Source organism: Barbus barbus (assembly GCF_936440315.1).
Source record: "Barbus barbus genome assembly, chromosome: 47".
Lineage (NCBI taxonomy): Eukaryota > Metazoa > Chordata > Actinopteri > Cypriniformes > Cyprinidae > Barbus > Barbus barbus.
This window is the reverse complement of record NC_136725.1, coordinates 6264779-6281987: the sequence shown is the minus strand read 5'-3', so window position 1 is coordinate 6281987 and position 17209 is coordinate 6264779. Positions and strand designations below refer to the sequence as shown.

The 17209-nt window shown below is 37.8% G+C and overlaps 1 protein-coding gene across 2 annotated transcripts; it reads left to right on the top strand.

Moving 5' to 3' along the window:
* The first annotated feature begins 620 nt into the window (after nucleotides 1-620).
* LOC306866055 (putative RNA-binding protein 18) lies at nucleotides 621-16907 on the top strand. Of its 2 annotated transcripts, none has more exons than XM_079411026.1 (6): nucleotides 621-843; nucleotides 1555-1668; nucleotides 10105-10231; nucleotides 10747-10827; nucleotides 14952-15040; nucleotides 15250-16907. In XM_079411026.1, the coding sequence occupies exons 2-6, from the start codon at nucleotides 1562-1564 to the stop codon at nucleotides 15410-15412; spliced, it is 567 nt and encodes a 188-aa protein (XP_079267152.1). In that variant the 5' UTR covers nucleotides 621-843; nucleotides 1555-1561; the 3' UTR covers nucleotides 15413-16907. The 2 variants fall into 2 exon arrangements, with proteins under 2 accessions (XP_079267152.1, XP_079267153.1); XM_079411027.1 differs by having other exon boundaries at nucleotides 660-860; nucleotides 15250-16428.
* Nucleotides 16908-17209: the final 302 nt, after the last annotated feature.

The window sequence follows — 17209 nt, the reverse complement described above, 5'->3', positions numbered from 1 at the left end:
TTTAACAACAATTGGTCACCATTCATTAGAACTGTATGGAAAAGAGCATCATGTACATTCTGTGAAAATTATCTTGTGCGTTTAACCAGCAAAATGAATAAATAATAATGAATAAATAATGACATGATATTCTTTTTTGGGTTAGCTATGCCTTTAATTAAAAAAATCTTGAAATAGGGTGCTTTTTAAGAATTGTATTTTAGGATAAATTAATTGTTTTAATTAAATATTACATTTATAAATGAATAAATAAAACGAGGTAAATAAATAATGACATGTGAGCTATGTCTTTAATTAAACAGCCTTGAGATAAAAATAATAATCATGTTCAGTTATTTATAATATATAATCATTATAAAACTGGTTGAACAGTGTTCATTTTACATATGTTCTATTTCTTAATAATTTTAAATGCTTTTATTTTAATTTATATAATGTATGCTCAGTGCATTCAGGTTATTTTCCAGCTTCTTTTTTTATCTAAAACCTATAGCTAATTAAATATTATTGTATTTTCCATACAGTGATGAGAATTAAGCGGTCGTAAGTTTATCATTCATCATTTATGAGAGGAAAAGTCCCTTTTTGTAAACATGGCCAGCTCAAGGGCACGTGTCATCGCATTTTAGTGTTGTGCGTCATCAAAACAGGTTGTTAACGTCACTTTCCGGCGCCGTTGTTGATGTTATGAATGCTAAGCTAACTGGCAACACTCAATGTTCTGTCTGACTCGTTCGTGTTGCAGATATACGAGATGAATTTTAGGTTTTGAGGCATTGCGACCAAATTTTGTACGCAGTATCTTTAGTTTAGGTTTAAAGAGCAGAGGGACACGAGAGAAGCGTGAGTGCTCTGCTAATGTATGTAATCTGTTAACATTGCTTGCTAGTTGTTAGCATAACAACCATTCATATAGAAAATTAATTATTTCTCGGCTAGGTTTATGTTTTTCTATAATATGACAGTGTTAGCATACTAAACGTGCTTGTTTCAGAATTACATAATTTGTAAAATATCGTTGATCTTATTATCGTCTTCATACTGCATTTCGTGATTATTATCACACTAAGGAGCCTAATATATAACTCTTCTGCATGTATCACACTCTCATAACAGAATGTATTATTAAATAAAACGCGTGGCTATCAATCAGATCAGTTATGTAAAGGCCATCTGTTATGTGATATATAACGTTACTTTTGTCTAGATAGATAGATAGATAGATAGATGGTTAGATAGAAATTCATATATATAGAAGGTCAAATAGATGGATATATAGATAGACAGCCAGACAGATATATAGTCAATTAGTTAGATGCAGTCAGATAGGTAGATAAATCGTTGGCTGGTTAGACAGTCAGATACATAGACACAGTCGGGTGGATAGATTGATTGATAGACACGGTAAGATAAACATATTGATTGATTGATTGATAGATATATAGATATACTCACAGATGGACAGACAGATAGATAGATAGAAGAAAGTTACATATATATTCAAACGCATCAAATACCTGAGCGTCATTGAAACAGCTCTCTGTCTTTTCTCAGGAGCCTAATGCAGTCTGCTGCAGAGACTGTGGAGAATGCCTCCATCCTGTCAGGTGGCTCGGACCAGGACGGTCATCGGCTCTGGATCGGCAACATTGACCCCAAAATCACAGAGTGAGTGTTTGCCTGTGCAGTAACTAGCCAGCGCTGCACTGCCTCCCAGGCAGACCTGCGGAGCTGCCCGGGTGATTGATTAGCCAAGTGTGTCTTTGTGCTGGAGAATGAGCAGATGACGACAAGGCGTGTTAAAGAGAGCCGCTCGGCCGTGGAGACCTGTTTTGCTGAGGGGCTGCCATCATTTCTCATTCACCTGGCGTGTTTACTTTGTGAACCTGTAGCGGCTGCTCAAGGTGGAGAGGGGGTTGCTGGGTGACACAGAAGGGAAGCGCGAGAGAAATAGCACACGTTGCTGGAGCGCCACTGGAAAATGTACGGCTTGCCCAGGCTGGCGTCTAGACAGGCGTTTCCTTCCCTCTCGCTCCTCTGTTTTTCTTTAAATAACCTGCTTGAATGAAAACAGCCGTGATGCCCACAGGCTGGTGATTGGGAAGATTAATTAGTTCACATGCTGGGAGTGTTTGTAGTAGCGAGTTCCACTTCAGGGTCCTGCAGATCTCACACTCAACACACACACACAGTGGTAGAGTCCTGCTATGTGAGGTCAGCGTTCACCCAAAGGCAAATTTTTCCTGGGGTTTCCAAGTAAGTGGATAATTGAGAACTGTAATTGAGTTGGGAGGTGAAAAGGTACTTTAGGTACTGCACTGTAGCAGTTTTTTGAAGAGATTTATGAAGAAGCCAAGGAGATGAGGTAAAAAGCTTTGAGGAATTGGATGGCCATGACCTTTTACAACGATTAGGAATTTTGGTCTTGTTTACACCTATTAATATGCTCTTTTGGTCATCCAAACACAAGTGGTCAGTAGTAGTCAACCGATATATATTGCTTTAAAGACTGATGCCAGTGCCAGTATCTTAGAGAGCACTCAGAGCAGGGTGATCAATGGGTGCTATAAAGCAGATCTATACAGTTGGGCAAAAAAGTATTTATTCAGCCAACAATTGTGCAAGTTCTCCCACTTAAAAAAAGATGAGAGAGGCCTGCAATTTTCATCATAGGTACACATAGGAAAAGAATCCAGGAAATCACATTGTCTGATTTTTAAAGAATTTATTTGCAAATTATGGTGGAAAATAAGTATTTGGTCAATAACAAAAGTTCATCTCAATACTTTGTTATATACCCTTTGTTGGCAATGACAGAGGTCAAACGTTTTCTGTAAGTCTTCACAAGGTTTTCACACACTGTTGCTGGTATTTTGGCCCATTCCTCCATGCAGATCTCCTCTAGAGCAGTGATGTTTTGGGGCTGTCGCTGGGCAACACAGACTTTCAACTCCCTCCAAAGATTTTCTATGGGGTTGAGATCTAGAGACTGGCTAGGCCACTCCAGGACCTTGAAATGCTTCTTACGAAGCCACTCCTTCGTTGCCCGGGCGGTGTGTTTGGGATCATTGTCATGCTGAAAGACCCAGCCACGTTTCATCTTCAATGCCCTTGCTGATGGAAGGAGGTTTTCACTCAAAATCTCACGATATATGGCCCCATTCATTCTTTCCTTTACACGGAGCAGTCGTCCTGGTCCCTTTGCAGAAAAACAGCCCCAAGGCATGATGTTTCCACCCCCATGCTTCACAGTAGGTATGGTGTTCTTTGGATGCAACTCAACATTCTTTCTCCTCCAAACACGACGAGTTGAGTTTTTACCAAAAAGTTCTATTTTGGTTTCATCTGACCATATGACATTCTCCCAATCCTCTTCTGGATCATCCAAATGCTCTCTAGCAAACTTCAGACGGCCCGGACATGTACTGGCTTAAGCAGGGGGACACGTCTGGCACTGCAGGATTTGAGTCCTTGGCGGCGTAGTGTGTTACTGATGGTAGCCTTTGTTACTTTGGTCCCAGCTCTCTGCAGGTCATTCACTAGGTCCCCCCGTGTGGTTCTGGGATTTTTGCTCACCGTTCTTGTGATCATTTTGACCCCACGGGGTGAGATCTTGCGTGGAGCCCCAGATCGAGGGAGATTATCAGTGGTCTTGTATGTCTTCCATTTTCTAATAATTGCTCCCACAGTTGATTTCTTCTCACCAAGCTGCTTGCCTATTGCAGATTCAGTCTTCCCAGCCTGGTGCAGGTCTACAATTTTGTTTCTGGTGTCCTTCGACAGCTCTTTGGTCTTGGCCATAGTGGAGTGTGACTGTTTGAGGTTGTGGACAGGTGTCTTTTATACTGATAACGAGTTCAAACAGGTGCCATTAATACAGGTAACGAGTGGAGGACAGAGGAGCCTCTTAAAGAAGTTACAGGTCTGTGAGAGCCAGAAATCTTGCTTGTTTGTAGGTGACCAAATACTTATTTTACAGAGGAATTTACCAATTAATTCATTAAAAATCCTACAATGTGATTTCCTGGATTCTTTCCCCCCATTCTGTCTCATAGTTGAAGTGTACCTATGATGAAAATTACAGGCCTCTCTCATCTTTTTAAGTGGGAGAACTTGCACTTGAACTTTTGCCCAACTGTATGATTTTACACAGTACAATTTAAATAACATGCATAACAGTTGCTGCAATTAAATTTAGACTTATTTAACATATTTACTAAATTTGAAATCAAAATCAATCAATATGAAAAAATAATTGGAACTTAATAATTTTGCGAGTTAATTAAAAAAAAATATATTTATAGTTTTTTCACAAATAAAAAAATTGTTAAAACATTAATAGAAAGGAAGTTAAGTTTGTGCACACTGAGAATCATATTTTCTCAAATAAAGGCTAGGTAAACCTTATTGTGCATACAGTACACTTTGGATATAGCACAGCATAGTTTGAAATCAAAAATATAAATATTTTCTTAGCGCTGTCAAAATAAAAGCTCCTAAAAACTTCTAAAAAATATATTTTTTTATTTTGCACTGGGACATTTTTTTGCATTTATTAACTTTAAAGGTAGGGTAGATGATTTCGGAGAGGCTAGCATTTAGCAAGCTAGCTTTGAAAGCATAAGATCCCACCCTCCCTGCAAATCACTCTCCAAAGCCACGCCTCCTCCAAAACACATGAACTTGCACAGGCAGGACCGAAGGATATGATTGGACAAACATTTTATGGTCTTACGCCTTCCACAGACAATATACAGTTGTGCACATAAGTTTACATACCCCTTGCAGAATGTGCAAAATGTTAATAATTGAAAAAATAAGAAGGATCATGAAAATTGCATGTTATTGTTTATTTAGTACTGTCCTGAATAGGCTATTTCACATAACAGATGTTTACATATACTCCACAAGACAAATTAATAACTGAATTGCATGAGTCCCTTGTTGGTCCTGAGTAGTTCAACTGCCTGCTGTTCTTCAGAAAAATCCTCCAGCTCCTCCACATTCTTTGGTTTTCCAGCATCTTCTGCATATTTAAACCCTTTCCAACATTGACTGTATGATTTTGAAATCCATCTTTTAACACAGGACAACAGAGGACAATTGAGGGACTCGTGCATAACTATTACAAAAGGTGAAAACATGTACTGATACTCAAAAAGACCACACAATGCATTAAGAGACGTGGGGTGTAAACTTTTTAAATTAGATGATCAGGGTAAATTGTACTTATTTTGTCTGCTAGGAAACATGTAAGTATTTATGTAGCTTCTGAAATCCAGTTCTAAATGAAAAAATATGATCGTTAAACAAAATTGGAAGAATTTACTCATCATCATCCTGTTCAAAAGTTTACATCCCCGGGCTCTTAATGCATTGTGTTACCTTCTTGAGCATCAGTAAATGTTTTCACCTTTTGTAATAGTTGTGTACGAGTCCCTCAGTTGTCCTCAGTGTGAAAATATGGATCTCAAAATTATACAGTTACTTTTGGAAAGGGTTTGAATATGCAGAAGATGCTGGAAAACCAAAGAATGTGGAGGAGCTGGAGGATTTTTCTGAAGAACAGCAGGCAGTTGAACTACTCGGGACCAACAAGGGACTCATGAACAACTATCATGAAATATAAAAACAGTCATGGATCATCCAGGAAATGACACACAGTATTAAGATTCAAGGGTATGTAAACTTTTGAATGGGGTCATTTTTATAAATTCGGTTATTATTTTGTCTTGTGGAGTATATGTAAACATCTGTTATGTGAAATAGCTTATTCAGGACAGCATTAAATAAAAAATAACATGCAATTTTTATGATCCCTCTTATTTTGTTTCAATTATTAATACTTTGCACATTCTGCAAGGGGTATGTAAACTTATGAGCACAACTGTAAATACATATAAATACAGTTAGATCACTTAACTTAGTGATTTCTATAGGAATGTGAAGAGACTTACCAGCATAACTAAAATATAATTCTTTATTTGTACTACAATAGTAAAAAAAAAAAATATTTTGGCTTTACAGTAACCTAATATTGCACAGGAGTGGTGCATAATTATAATAATTTTTTAATGTCAAATATTTGTGTGAAATATGACATTTCTTGACAGTTTTTGTGCGTTTTACCCAGCAGTTTTTGGGATCGAAAACAAAAAAACAGTACGAACACTCCATTTGTCTCTCTTATGTTATTCTCATGTTATTTCCCTGGCCTTTGTGCATTAACAAACAATTTTCATCAGACAGTTTGCAATAAATTAGCAAGCTAAAGTAACATTTTGGAAATGAAAATATATGAAAAATCAGCTGTGAGCCTTCATGCTTAGATTTTGATGTTACAGTAATGTATTGGAAAAACACTCTTTTGTCAGTCACTCCATCACTTCACAGACGGCCTCATTTATTTAATATGATTAATCTCAATACATCACAGGTTTGGAAAAATCTGTGAAATACACATTTACAGTTCTGCAAATAGTCACCAACAAATTTCAGTCAGACAAAAAAAAAAATCATTCTGTTCTTTCACTGTAAACAGTTTCTCCTGAGTGCTAATCCATCTACCTTGCTGACTGTAAGTTTCACCATCATCGTTACATTAATCACAAGCTAGATGGAATAATTACAGTTTCTGGACACAGTTGCTTAATTCCTCTCATTTCTTTTCCACTGAAATGTGGTATAAATGTATGACGCTGGTTTGTGGTATAGTCAGTGCTTGGGCACCATGACAAGTCACATTGCTGAAACTGCACGAGTCTCATACTTTCCACCTGTCAAATCAGCCCTGCACCAGCACTCTGTCCAGGCTGTATCTCAATCCACTACTGAGGTAAGTACACTTCCCGAGGAGTCAGACATTTCTAGAGCTGTCCCACTGTCAAAATCTTTCTTAAACTGGAAAGTTGTTTCAGTAGCACAGACTTAGTCATCACTGTCCCAATATCACCCATTTCGCATCATATGGAACTAGGATGTGTAATGGGACACAGCCCAAAAACGACTGTTGTATACCATGTCACACAGGTGTTTCACAAGTTCTCAAGCACTTTGGCCTCTGTCAGATCCACCATCACTAATCCCGCAGCTTCAGTGACATTCAGATACCAGGTGCTGAAGTTCGACCAACCCATGTAGAGGACTGTGATGACAACATATATTCACATTTTCCGACTAATGAAAACATCCGTCAACATTTACAGAGCTCCACCCCATCACACATGCACAGTCTCTCTGACACAAACATATAAACTTTCTTTCAGGTTTGGTTTCCCACAGTTGAGACCTGTGGCGGACACGGCCGTTCACACAAAGCAGGAGCTGCTGTCGTAATAACAGGCTGACATATTGACCTGTCCATGCTCCGCTGGGGCCCATTTAGGGCCGGTGATGGATCTACCATGTGCCGTAGGTTATTTGTGCTTTTGGAGGCCTGCTTTGCATTGTCTGTTACGTGGGCAAAAGGGAACAGGAGGCCTATCCGATGGGACAGCCTAGGAGGAAAACAGCACTGGCCTCAGACCACACCTTCCAGTCATCTGAAATAGACACGTGTCTGTTGGAATCGCTCCTTGACCTTGATATCCGTGCTGTTTTCTTGATTCTGTTTTGCTAAATGTTTCTCAAGGTCTTTGACTGCATGCTGCACAGCAATACTGAAATGGGAGACGCTGCAGGTGGGTGGGCAGCGCTCCGACTTCTTTGGCCCAAACAGATGACATGCTTGGCTCAAGTCAACACTTTCACAAAATACCCCAAGCTCCTTGGACGGACCCCTTCTTCCTCCCAACGGCACATTTTATGGCCCTCTGGGGGCATGCATTGTGGTCTGAAAAAAAATCTACAGGTTGTCCCTTTGAATCGGGACACTATCGATGCTTCAATCAAGTCAGGAAGATCCCGTGGCCCGAGCCTGAGAGGGTGGTGGCTGGGAAAGTGCGAAGTTCTACTTAGAGAAAAGCTCCTGGGAGAAGAGGGGAAAACATTAATACTGAAGCCAGGACCCCCAATTCTATCTGCGTTCCTACCTTTCCAGGATTAAAAATAACCTTAACTATCCAAAACAATAAAGAAATGCCCGGCATCTCCTCGTCTTGGTGCAGGAGGCAACTCCCAGACGCTCCAGCTGTCATGCTGGAAGAACAACAATATAGTAACAAGTTCCACAAATGTATTGTTTATCCCGAGCGCGACTTGAGCATGTTCCTGATTCTCAGTTCGGTAGCTTTCCCAGCCTTTTCCCAGCTGCAGGAAATGCTTGAATGCCTTCCTGAGCTGCATTACTCAATCTTTAGAATTTGGTTTCAGGGATGCCCATGTGATGCTACTACAAGATGAATCATTGAAGATGATGCCAACACTAGTAACGAGTTGTTTCATATTTACTTGAATTTTAATGACAAGTAGGAGCTTCGAAGAGAAATACTTACTTACCTTGAGACACTGACATGAGTTTGATACCAATACCATGTCCTGATTTTCCCCATCATGTTTCTGCACACTGGTTGCACCACATGACAGTTTTTAAAAGATTTTTTTTGGCATTTTTGCCTTTTTGATAGGACAGATCAGAGCTGACAGGAAGCGAAGTGGGAGAGAGAGAGGGGGGTGAGATTGGGAAAGGTCCTCAAGTCGGGATTCGAACTCAGGACGCCTGTTGCGCAACAGGGCTGTATGTCAGCGCTCTGCCCAGGCTATCACTGCCGACACATGAAGTTTTTTTTTTTTTTAGATGTTTTCTTTTCAAGAGTTTCATGCTTTTTAAGAGGCTTTTCTTCTTCATTATAATAGTAGATCTGTTTTACGTTATTTACATTTACTCATTTAGCAGACGCTTTTATCCAAAGTGACTTCCAAATGAGGAAAATGGAAGCAATCAGAATCAACAAAAGAGCAATAATAAGCAAGTGCTATGACAAGTCTCAAGTCTCAACTTGAAAAAGTGCAAATGGAGTCGTGTTCATGCAGCGTTAAGTCACATTAAATGTTAAAGGTTTGGATGACGTACAGGTGAACATGCAGAAGTAAGGCTACTTGCAAACATTCTCTTTTATGCACAGACTTTATGCTAGACTGCTCTCGAATGCTGTGGACATGGTTGTTTGAAGAAGCCTATTTGTACGAAGCTCTCTTTGTTTGAATAGCACAGGTTCAGCGTGAAGTTCTCTTGGAAAGAAATTCATTCTTCTTATTTTGCAAGAGTTCTCTAGCTGTATTGAAGTATTTCTTTTACTAGACTTTCATTTTTGGCTGATGTTACCAAACCCTCTATTTTCTTTTCCAACGTTCATTCATATGGAGACCACAACAGCTGGTCTTTGTATGCAACACCCACTTTTTACAAATCAATTCCCAATGGATGCACGTCCCACTTTCACTTGGAAATATGTCAAATTTGGAATTTAATGAGTTGCAAATGCCATTTCATGTTGATGTGTTCCAACACATTGAACATTGGTGATCACTTGCAACATTTCAAATTCACCTGTCTTTCATCGCAATCACTTTCTTTCTTTCATGGAACACAAAAAAAAAGATATTTTGAAGAATGTTTCAGCTGTTTTGGTCTACAGTGTAAGTCGGTGGAGTCCAAAATGACATTCAACCCTGTCGACCTTCATTAATTAACTAAATAATCAGTAGTGTTTTTAGCAATAATAAGGGACTTATTTCTTCTATGACAGCAGGTTATAGAAGCTGTACTCGTCGTAATTGTTTGTCATAAATTAAACTCTTCAGGGAATTCAGTCTTCCGCTTTTTTATATCCTCATTGTCCCTCTGCTGTATCCTTTGTATTGTGTGAATAAAAGATTTACAGCAGCTAAAAAGGTGTAAAGAGACCTGTCATTCTGATCAAGCCTTGCTTACAAAGAGTTATGATACCATGACATGCATTATTCCCTTGTGGTCTTAATCACTCATTTTTTTTATTCTTGGTCAGTACAGTTATTAGTGCCATTTGTTAAAGGAAGCATTACGATTACAATCGCTCATAATTCCAGTGTCCTTAGTTATGACATGAGTGCCGAACCCTTATTTTTGGAAATATGTTGCTAAAAGGCAATTAGACTTCAAAATAAAATCACTCTGTGTTCCTGCAGGTACCACCTAGTGCAGCTCCTGGAGAAGTTTGGCAAAGTGAAACAGTTTGACTTCCTGTTCCATAAGTCAGGTCCTCTGGAGGGCCAGCCAAGAGGATACTGCTTTGTCAACTTCCACACCAAAGAGGTTCTGTTCGTTCTTCTTTACAACATCTGAGAATTAATCACCCAAAATACCAAAGGAAGTGTCAGTTTTGATCCAGTAACGATATGCAAGTCTTTAAGAGGCACCCAGACAGCTGATGCAGATAAGGAACCGTTGGCTCTCTGGAGTGTAATATGAGGCAGTCCCAAGGGTGTTGTTGAAGGGGAAATGTGTGTTTACAGATCTCATTCACGCCCTTCATGAGAGCTTGGAAAACCAGTGATCCATCATCAGCCATTATTGTTCCCTATCATTACGCCATGCTTCCAGCAACACCTAGAAACTAGAAAGTAGCGACTAACACACAGGAATGTTCAGAATCCAGACACTTCAGAGACAATCTTTGAACAGCACTAATAGAGGATTTCAGAAATCGACATGAAACTTTTGTAATCCTGATATAGTTAGCAGAGTATAGTGACTTGTATATAGATGCATACATGATTGTGATCATCAGCATAAAATTTGTAACAATCCGTTTTTTTTGTCCATCGCAGGAGGCTGAACGGGCTATTCAGTGTCTGAATGGAAAATTGGCACTTTCTAAGAAGTTAGTGGTTCGCTGGGCTCATGCTCAGGTAAAGGTGGGTATCGCATAAGTCGTGGTGTTTGCTTAGACAATCATCACTATTACTATTGCTCATACTATAGGTTAGTAGTTTGTAAAAGTCTCTTACGCTAAGTAACTGTTTTTGCCTTATGGAGGGCTGCAAATAATACATTTTTTGGTAACACTTTAGAATGGGGAACACACAATTTGCTGCTTATTAATAGTTAGTAAGGTAGTTGTTAAGTTTAGGTATGGGGTAGGATTAGGGATATAAAATATGGTCATGCAGAATAAGGCATTATTATGTGCTTTATAAGTCCTCATAAACAGCCAATATGCTAGTAATGTGCATGCCAATAAGCAACTTTAATAGTGAGAATTGGACCTTAAAAGAAAGTGTTACCCTTTTTTTTTTTTTTAAAGCGATCAGACTTTTGCCTTAAGGATGATAAAACAGGACAAAATTCAACTTATATTGAAGGAAGGCCATATCTATAGACCATAATATCATGGGCCTTGTTCCGACTGAATTTCATGTGGGTTTTCATTTTTAATTCTGTGACATTTTAATAGCTGATACTTATATCTTTGAGAGCAGGTTGGCTGTTATAAAGCATATAAAAACATTACACAATTTAATTTAAAAATAGTAAATAAAACATAACATTGCTCAAATAAAATTAACATTTATTTTATATAATATTTGCTTAATATTTGCACCTACATTTCACTGCTGGTTATACTCTGTATAATTGTGTATGTGACAAATAAAAATCTTGAATCTCTTAATTTGAAATAATTAGTTAATTGAGAAAAATGTTTGAGCTTGATAAAAAAAAAATTACATAACTTCTTGATTCTGTTCTTTAATCCTACTTCAGTATTTTTTCCCACAATATAGAAATTAAATAAAAAAAATATTAAACAAATACACTTCCGTTCAAAAGTTTAGGATCAGTATGATTTTTATGAAAGATAAGTCTTATGCTTACCAAGGTTGCATTATAAAAAAGTAGAGTATACAGTAAAAGGTAATATTGTGAAATATTATTACAGTTTAAAATAACTGAAAATAATATTTTTTTCCGGTGATGTAAAGCTGAATTTTCAGCATCATTACTCCAGTCTTCAGTATCACATGCTCCTTCAGAAATCATTCTAATATACTGATTTGCTGCTTTTCAATGTTAAAAATAGTTTTTGCTGCTTAATAGTTTTTAGAGCTACTATTTTTTTTTTTTTTTTACAATTTTGTGGTGCATAGAAATTTTGAAAGAACTGAATTTATTTGAAATAGAAATATTTTTGCAAATGTCATTTTTGATCAATTTAATGCATCCTTGCTAAATAAGTATTAAAAAAAATACTTACTGACAACAAATATTTATATGGTATTTTATAAATTAAAAGATACAAGTGTGACCAACAGTGAACAGTGAATTTGGTTAATCTGGAATCACTTTTCTTTCTTTTTTTTTAATTAATTCCACACAATGCTAATTACTTTTCCACCAGTCATCATTGTTTTCATAGGTCGGTATTTGTTGCTTAACTGTGATACTCACAATGACAGTGCAACAAACAACGCACAACGTTTACCATTTTTTACACCGTTGTCTGTGCTAAATGTTCAAATGTTGATACTGCACTCATGGAAAACATCCATTGCTAAAGTCTCACCAACCCGATCTCACGACGATTCGTGCATATTTTACAAGGTTGCTAATTCGTACAAATTTATAAGATTTTTGCTAAATCATACATATTTTACGAGTTTCACAATTTGTACGAATGACCTACACCTAACCCTGCCCCAAAACCTACCCGTCACTGGGGTCTAAACAAATTGTACAAAATCGTACGAGTGAGGTCGTACGAATTAGCCACCTCGTAAAATACATATGAATTGGTCATGAGGTAGTGTTGGTCTCATGCATGGTGGGTTTAAACAGTATAGCATATAACATGCCATTGAAATAGTGCGTCCAGAAATGTGTGTACATTGCCATATAGACTTGAGGGTAGGCTTTTTTGACTTGGGCCATTAAGCCCGCCCAGTAACCACTCAAAACATCCTAGCAACACTCAGAGCACCTTAGCAACCACAAAGCAACAACCTAAAAACACCTTAGCATCATGCCTGTAACTTCAGTCCATCAATGACATTAATAAATGCTTCTATTGTCGTTCTATGGAATATCTGGGTGCAACTACAACAAAACAGACCGTGACGATCATGGATCACATGTATAGTTAAGCTATGGAGAGGGGCTCCTGAGGCTGCCCGGCTCCTTAACAATAGGCAGCTGCCGCTGGGGGTGAGGAAATCCTGTATGGATGTGAATCGCGCACCCCCTCTGCCCCTCCCCGTCTGAGGGGAGCGGGACACCAGGCCGGGGTCAAGGTCAACATTGCAGAGTTGTTGACAACAAGTAGCAGCAGACAGGTCTGATTCCAGGTCCTCTTGACCGCCTCCACCCAACACTGTGCTCATTGTGAGGCTGGTGAAAGTGTTGGATTAGTCTGGGAAGGCCGTGTGTGGGTATTGGTGTATTCTTCAGCACTGTGTTTATATCAGCCGTGCCCTTTGAAGCCCTCTGGTTCAGTGAAGCTCTCTGATAAATGTGGTGTATTTAAAAAATGGCTTCCTCTTTATGCATAGATGTTTGGGTGGAATTCAGCGATCTAAAGGAAAATAAACAGTTAATGATAAAGTTAAATGATTGAATGATTGTAACCTAAAGGATCAGAAACAGGCTGTTAGAATGTTTCTTTATGGTTAACTATTTTTTATTTTATTTGATTTTACAAAAGTTGACCCTATTTTGTCCTTGGTCTCATTGTGAAAAATTTATTAGTACTCATAAAATAATTACATTATTTTACATAGGATTTTCTGCTTATGTAACAAAAGCCATGCAGGCAATACAACTAAATACAAAAATGTTGTTATTTATTTATTTTGAGGAAACTGCTTGCCTGAGCAAAGCATGTTTTCATTATGCAACTGCGCTGCTGTCCGAATATCAACCAAATCAAAGTACTTCATAAAACTTATTTTTTTTTAAATCAACTATAAAACATACATGTATTTCTGCCCTGCTGACAAAATCAATCATCCATGTTAATTATTTTCATTATTTAACAAAAATTTGAAACTGAAAAATGCTATTTTCATCATTTGAGAAATATAATTATCTGAGAAAATACAATGCTGAAATAAAGTACAGAAAATTACTGTTTTTTTTTGCAGTAACCCATTCAACTGCAGCCTTCTGTTTTTTATATTTGCATAAGCTAAATGAGTGAATTATAATCAGATGGTTGTATTATGAGGTTGTGTAAAGGTTTTCCTACTTTCAAAGGAGGGTGTCACTATATCTCTGATATTTTGGTCCCTAGATGTGTCGTTTAATATAAAAAGAAAATTCCCCTATTTTATCATCCACCAGGTCTGATTGTTTCAAAAAGTAATAGTACGTCTCATAATGAATGATTTAAATGATCATTTGCGTAGTTACATGCCAAAGCTTACTTTAGTTTAGGAATTTGTAACAACAAGCGCTTCTCAACATTGGCAAACTCTTTATTATTCAAATGAAATCAATCCAAGCAGATAAAATTCCCCATCCTAAAAACAGACAAGTCCCAGCCCACACTATTTGACACCTAATATTCAGTTTAACTCAATAAATGTCTCATTATGGAAGTTGAATGCATTGCGAAAGCAGCTTCATAGTGTCTTTAATTGTGTTTCAATACATTACAGAATCCAAGGGTTGGAGAAATATCTGTCTTCAACAGTTGTAAAGAACTTTCAAGTCTCTCATCAAATCTCTCTTTGTTTTTATTCCCCACAGATTCCCAAGAGTTATCATCATCCTCATGGTCACAACTTGCAAGGGTTGCTGGATGGACATTTTTGAGTGGAATGAATGTTTATGACGTTGCATAGCCCAACTTTTCCCACACTATTCCAAGGGAGCATATGACTAATAAGCAGCCAACTCTTGTTTTTTTTGTTTTTTTCGGTCTCTAAAGCAACCAAATGAGTTTAAGTTACTAAAGGCTCAGCAAGTTATACAATCCTTACACAACCCCTCAGTGCATGTTGTCTTGTATTCATCCTGGTGTGTGTTTGTTGTCTTTCAGAAGTTTGAACCCTTCAGAGGAGACAAAAATGTGCCGGCCAGTTTAGAGCCTTCATCCAGTGAAGCCGAGGAGCTGCCAACCACACTGAGGTTTGAGACATTCCCATTCAAAATCTGTTGCCTTTCATTTTCTTCCATGTTTCGAATTTCTCCTGTTCACTTTCCCTCCTGTTTTTGTTTTTGTTCTCAACCGTTCTCTTTCCAAATTGCCTTGAGCTCACATTGACCAAAGTTGGACTGGATAAGAAGGTTAATGCTCTTTTCTTTTCTCTCGATTCCCTTTCCTCTGCTACTTAAAGTGTTAATGCAAAGATTCGTGCCATCGAAGCCAAGCTGCAGCTGATGGAAGAAAACCCAGATGACTATTCCGGCCCATCCGCGTACATCTACAACAAACCCCCCGATAAAAGAGACAAGAGGTCCCAGCCCTACTACAAGCCGTTCCGCAAATTCAGGAGATGACCTCTCCAACAGCTGTCCAAGCGTCGCTGCACTGAAGGGACTGTGAGATGTGTGGAGATGAGCTAAGCTGCTCTTGTCTCTTGGCCAGTGAGAGACTGTAACGTATTATGAGACGAGAAAGTCCAACACCTTTGATTTGTAGTGCTGTTCTGTTTCTCGGCCAGTGGAGGAGTCTTTTTACTGTGAAAGATAGCTGATGTAAGCAGAATCTAACCACAAAATTCTAGTGAATTAAATTTTCCTTTTTTTTGAACATTGATGTTACCCAACTAATTTCAGTTCTTCAGGGTTTAAATGGATCGTTCAGTCAAAATATGAGAATGCTGTTATCATTTACTCACCTTTGTCGTTCCAAACCAGTAAGAGGATTTTGATAAACGTCTTTTTTTTTTTTTTAGGGTTGTTTGAACCCTAAAATATCTTCTTTTGTAGAAGAAACAACAATTGTACAGGTTTGGAAATACATGGAGGCACATAAATCATGACAGAAATTTCACTATCCTTTTATGAGTTTTGCACCTTTTCGAAATCTCAGTTTACATCCCTTTCTCGATATCCTTCCAGAATATATCTCACATTGTTTTTTATTCACTTGTAAACTGCCCAGTGTGCTGCTTGCGAAAGTGTTGTTGTGTGTTATGAGTCTTATGATCCTAAATCTACATACTTTACCATTCTTTGTTACACTGTTGTATGCGTAAAGGAAGCACAATATTATGCATTGTTCATTTAACTATTAATATCCTGCCTTTTTAAGTCTAAAGTGAAAAAGGGCTTTTATCACATGATCTGGAGAGGGGGCATCACAATAGTGGGTGTCATCAACCATTTAGATCAAGTGTAAATATCCAGGTATTTTGATAGATTTTGCTCCTGTCGTGTTCAAACATAAATGAAACGGTTCTCCTATGAGGTGTCCAAACTGGATTTTTGTGCTTTCATTTGAATTGGACATGTTTGTGTATTTAAATCACAGTAAAGTCTGCTGTGCTGTTTTTGCATTGCTTTGAACTGCCTGTAATGATCATTTTTAAAGCACCATGGTCTTAATACCCGACCGTTTTCAATTAGCCTATATGAACAGGCCTAGCGAGTCTTTTGCCATAAGGAGAATTTAATTATTTCAATATCAGCTGGAGCCTTAAATAATCTGTTTTCTTATTTATTAAAACCGTTTCGTTTTTAAATTCGAGTCACTAGCGGGGTAGCCTACCGAATCTGGCTCCCTGTCCATTTAATTTTATTCTGCTTAATTTTATTTATTACTGTTTTTAATTTACTGGGCTCATTTATTTTTTTCGACACCACTACTTTTTCTGATTTTTGTGATTTATAAAAATAGGCCTAAATCAGTCACATCGACTAACGAGGCAAGTTTCTGCCATAAAATAAAGGATCTTCATTTGCAAGGTTCTATGAGGAACCTTTAACATCATGGAGCCTTTCCCTTGCTCGAAATGTACTTGACAGTAGAAAAATGTTCTTAACACTGGGTGAAAAAAAAATATTTTAAGAACTGTTCGCTGAAATGTTCTTTGGAAAACCGATTAAAAAAAAATAAAAAATCCCTATATGGCAAAATAAAAAAAATCAAACTTTTGGAACCAGAGGTAAAATAATCTGTCGGTGAACATGATATATTGTGCAAGGTCACGTCACATTATTCCTCTTTTATTCCTATTTATTTCCAAACCCCAAACAATAAGTTCAAATTCAAACGAAAGGCGAGTAATAGTTGGGTTTTAGAACGGCTGTTCCCATTGAACCTAAACTCTTTCTTTATAATCTCTTACATGC

Coding starts and splice junctions, on each gene's coding strand:
- LOC306866055 (XM_079411027.1), top strand. Junction 10,828..14,951: donor TTCGCTGGGCTCATGCTCAG/GTAAAGGTGGGT, acceptor GTTGTCTTTCAG/AAGTTTGAACCCTTCAGAGG. Junction 15,041..15,249: donor GAGCTGCCAACCACACTGAG/GTTTGAGACATT, acceptor TGCTACTTAAAG/TGTTAATGCAAAGATTCGTG.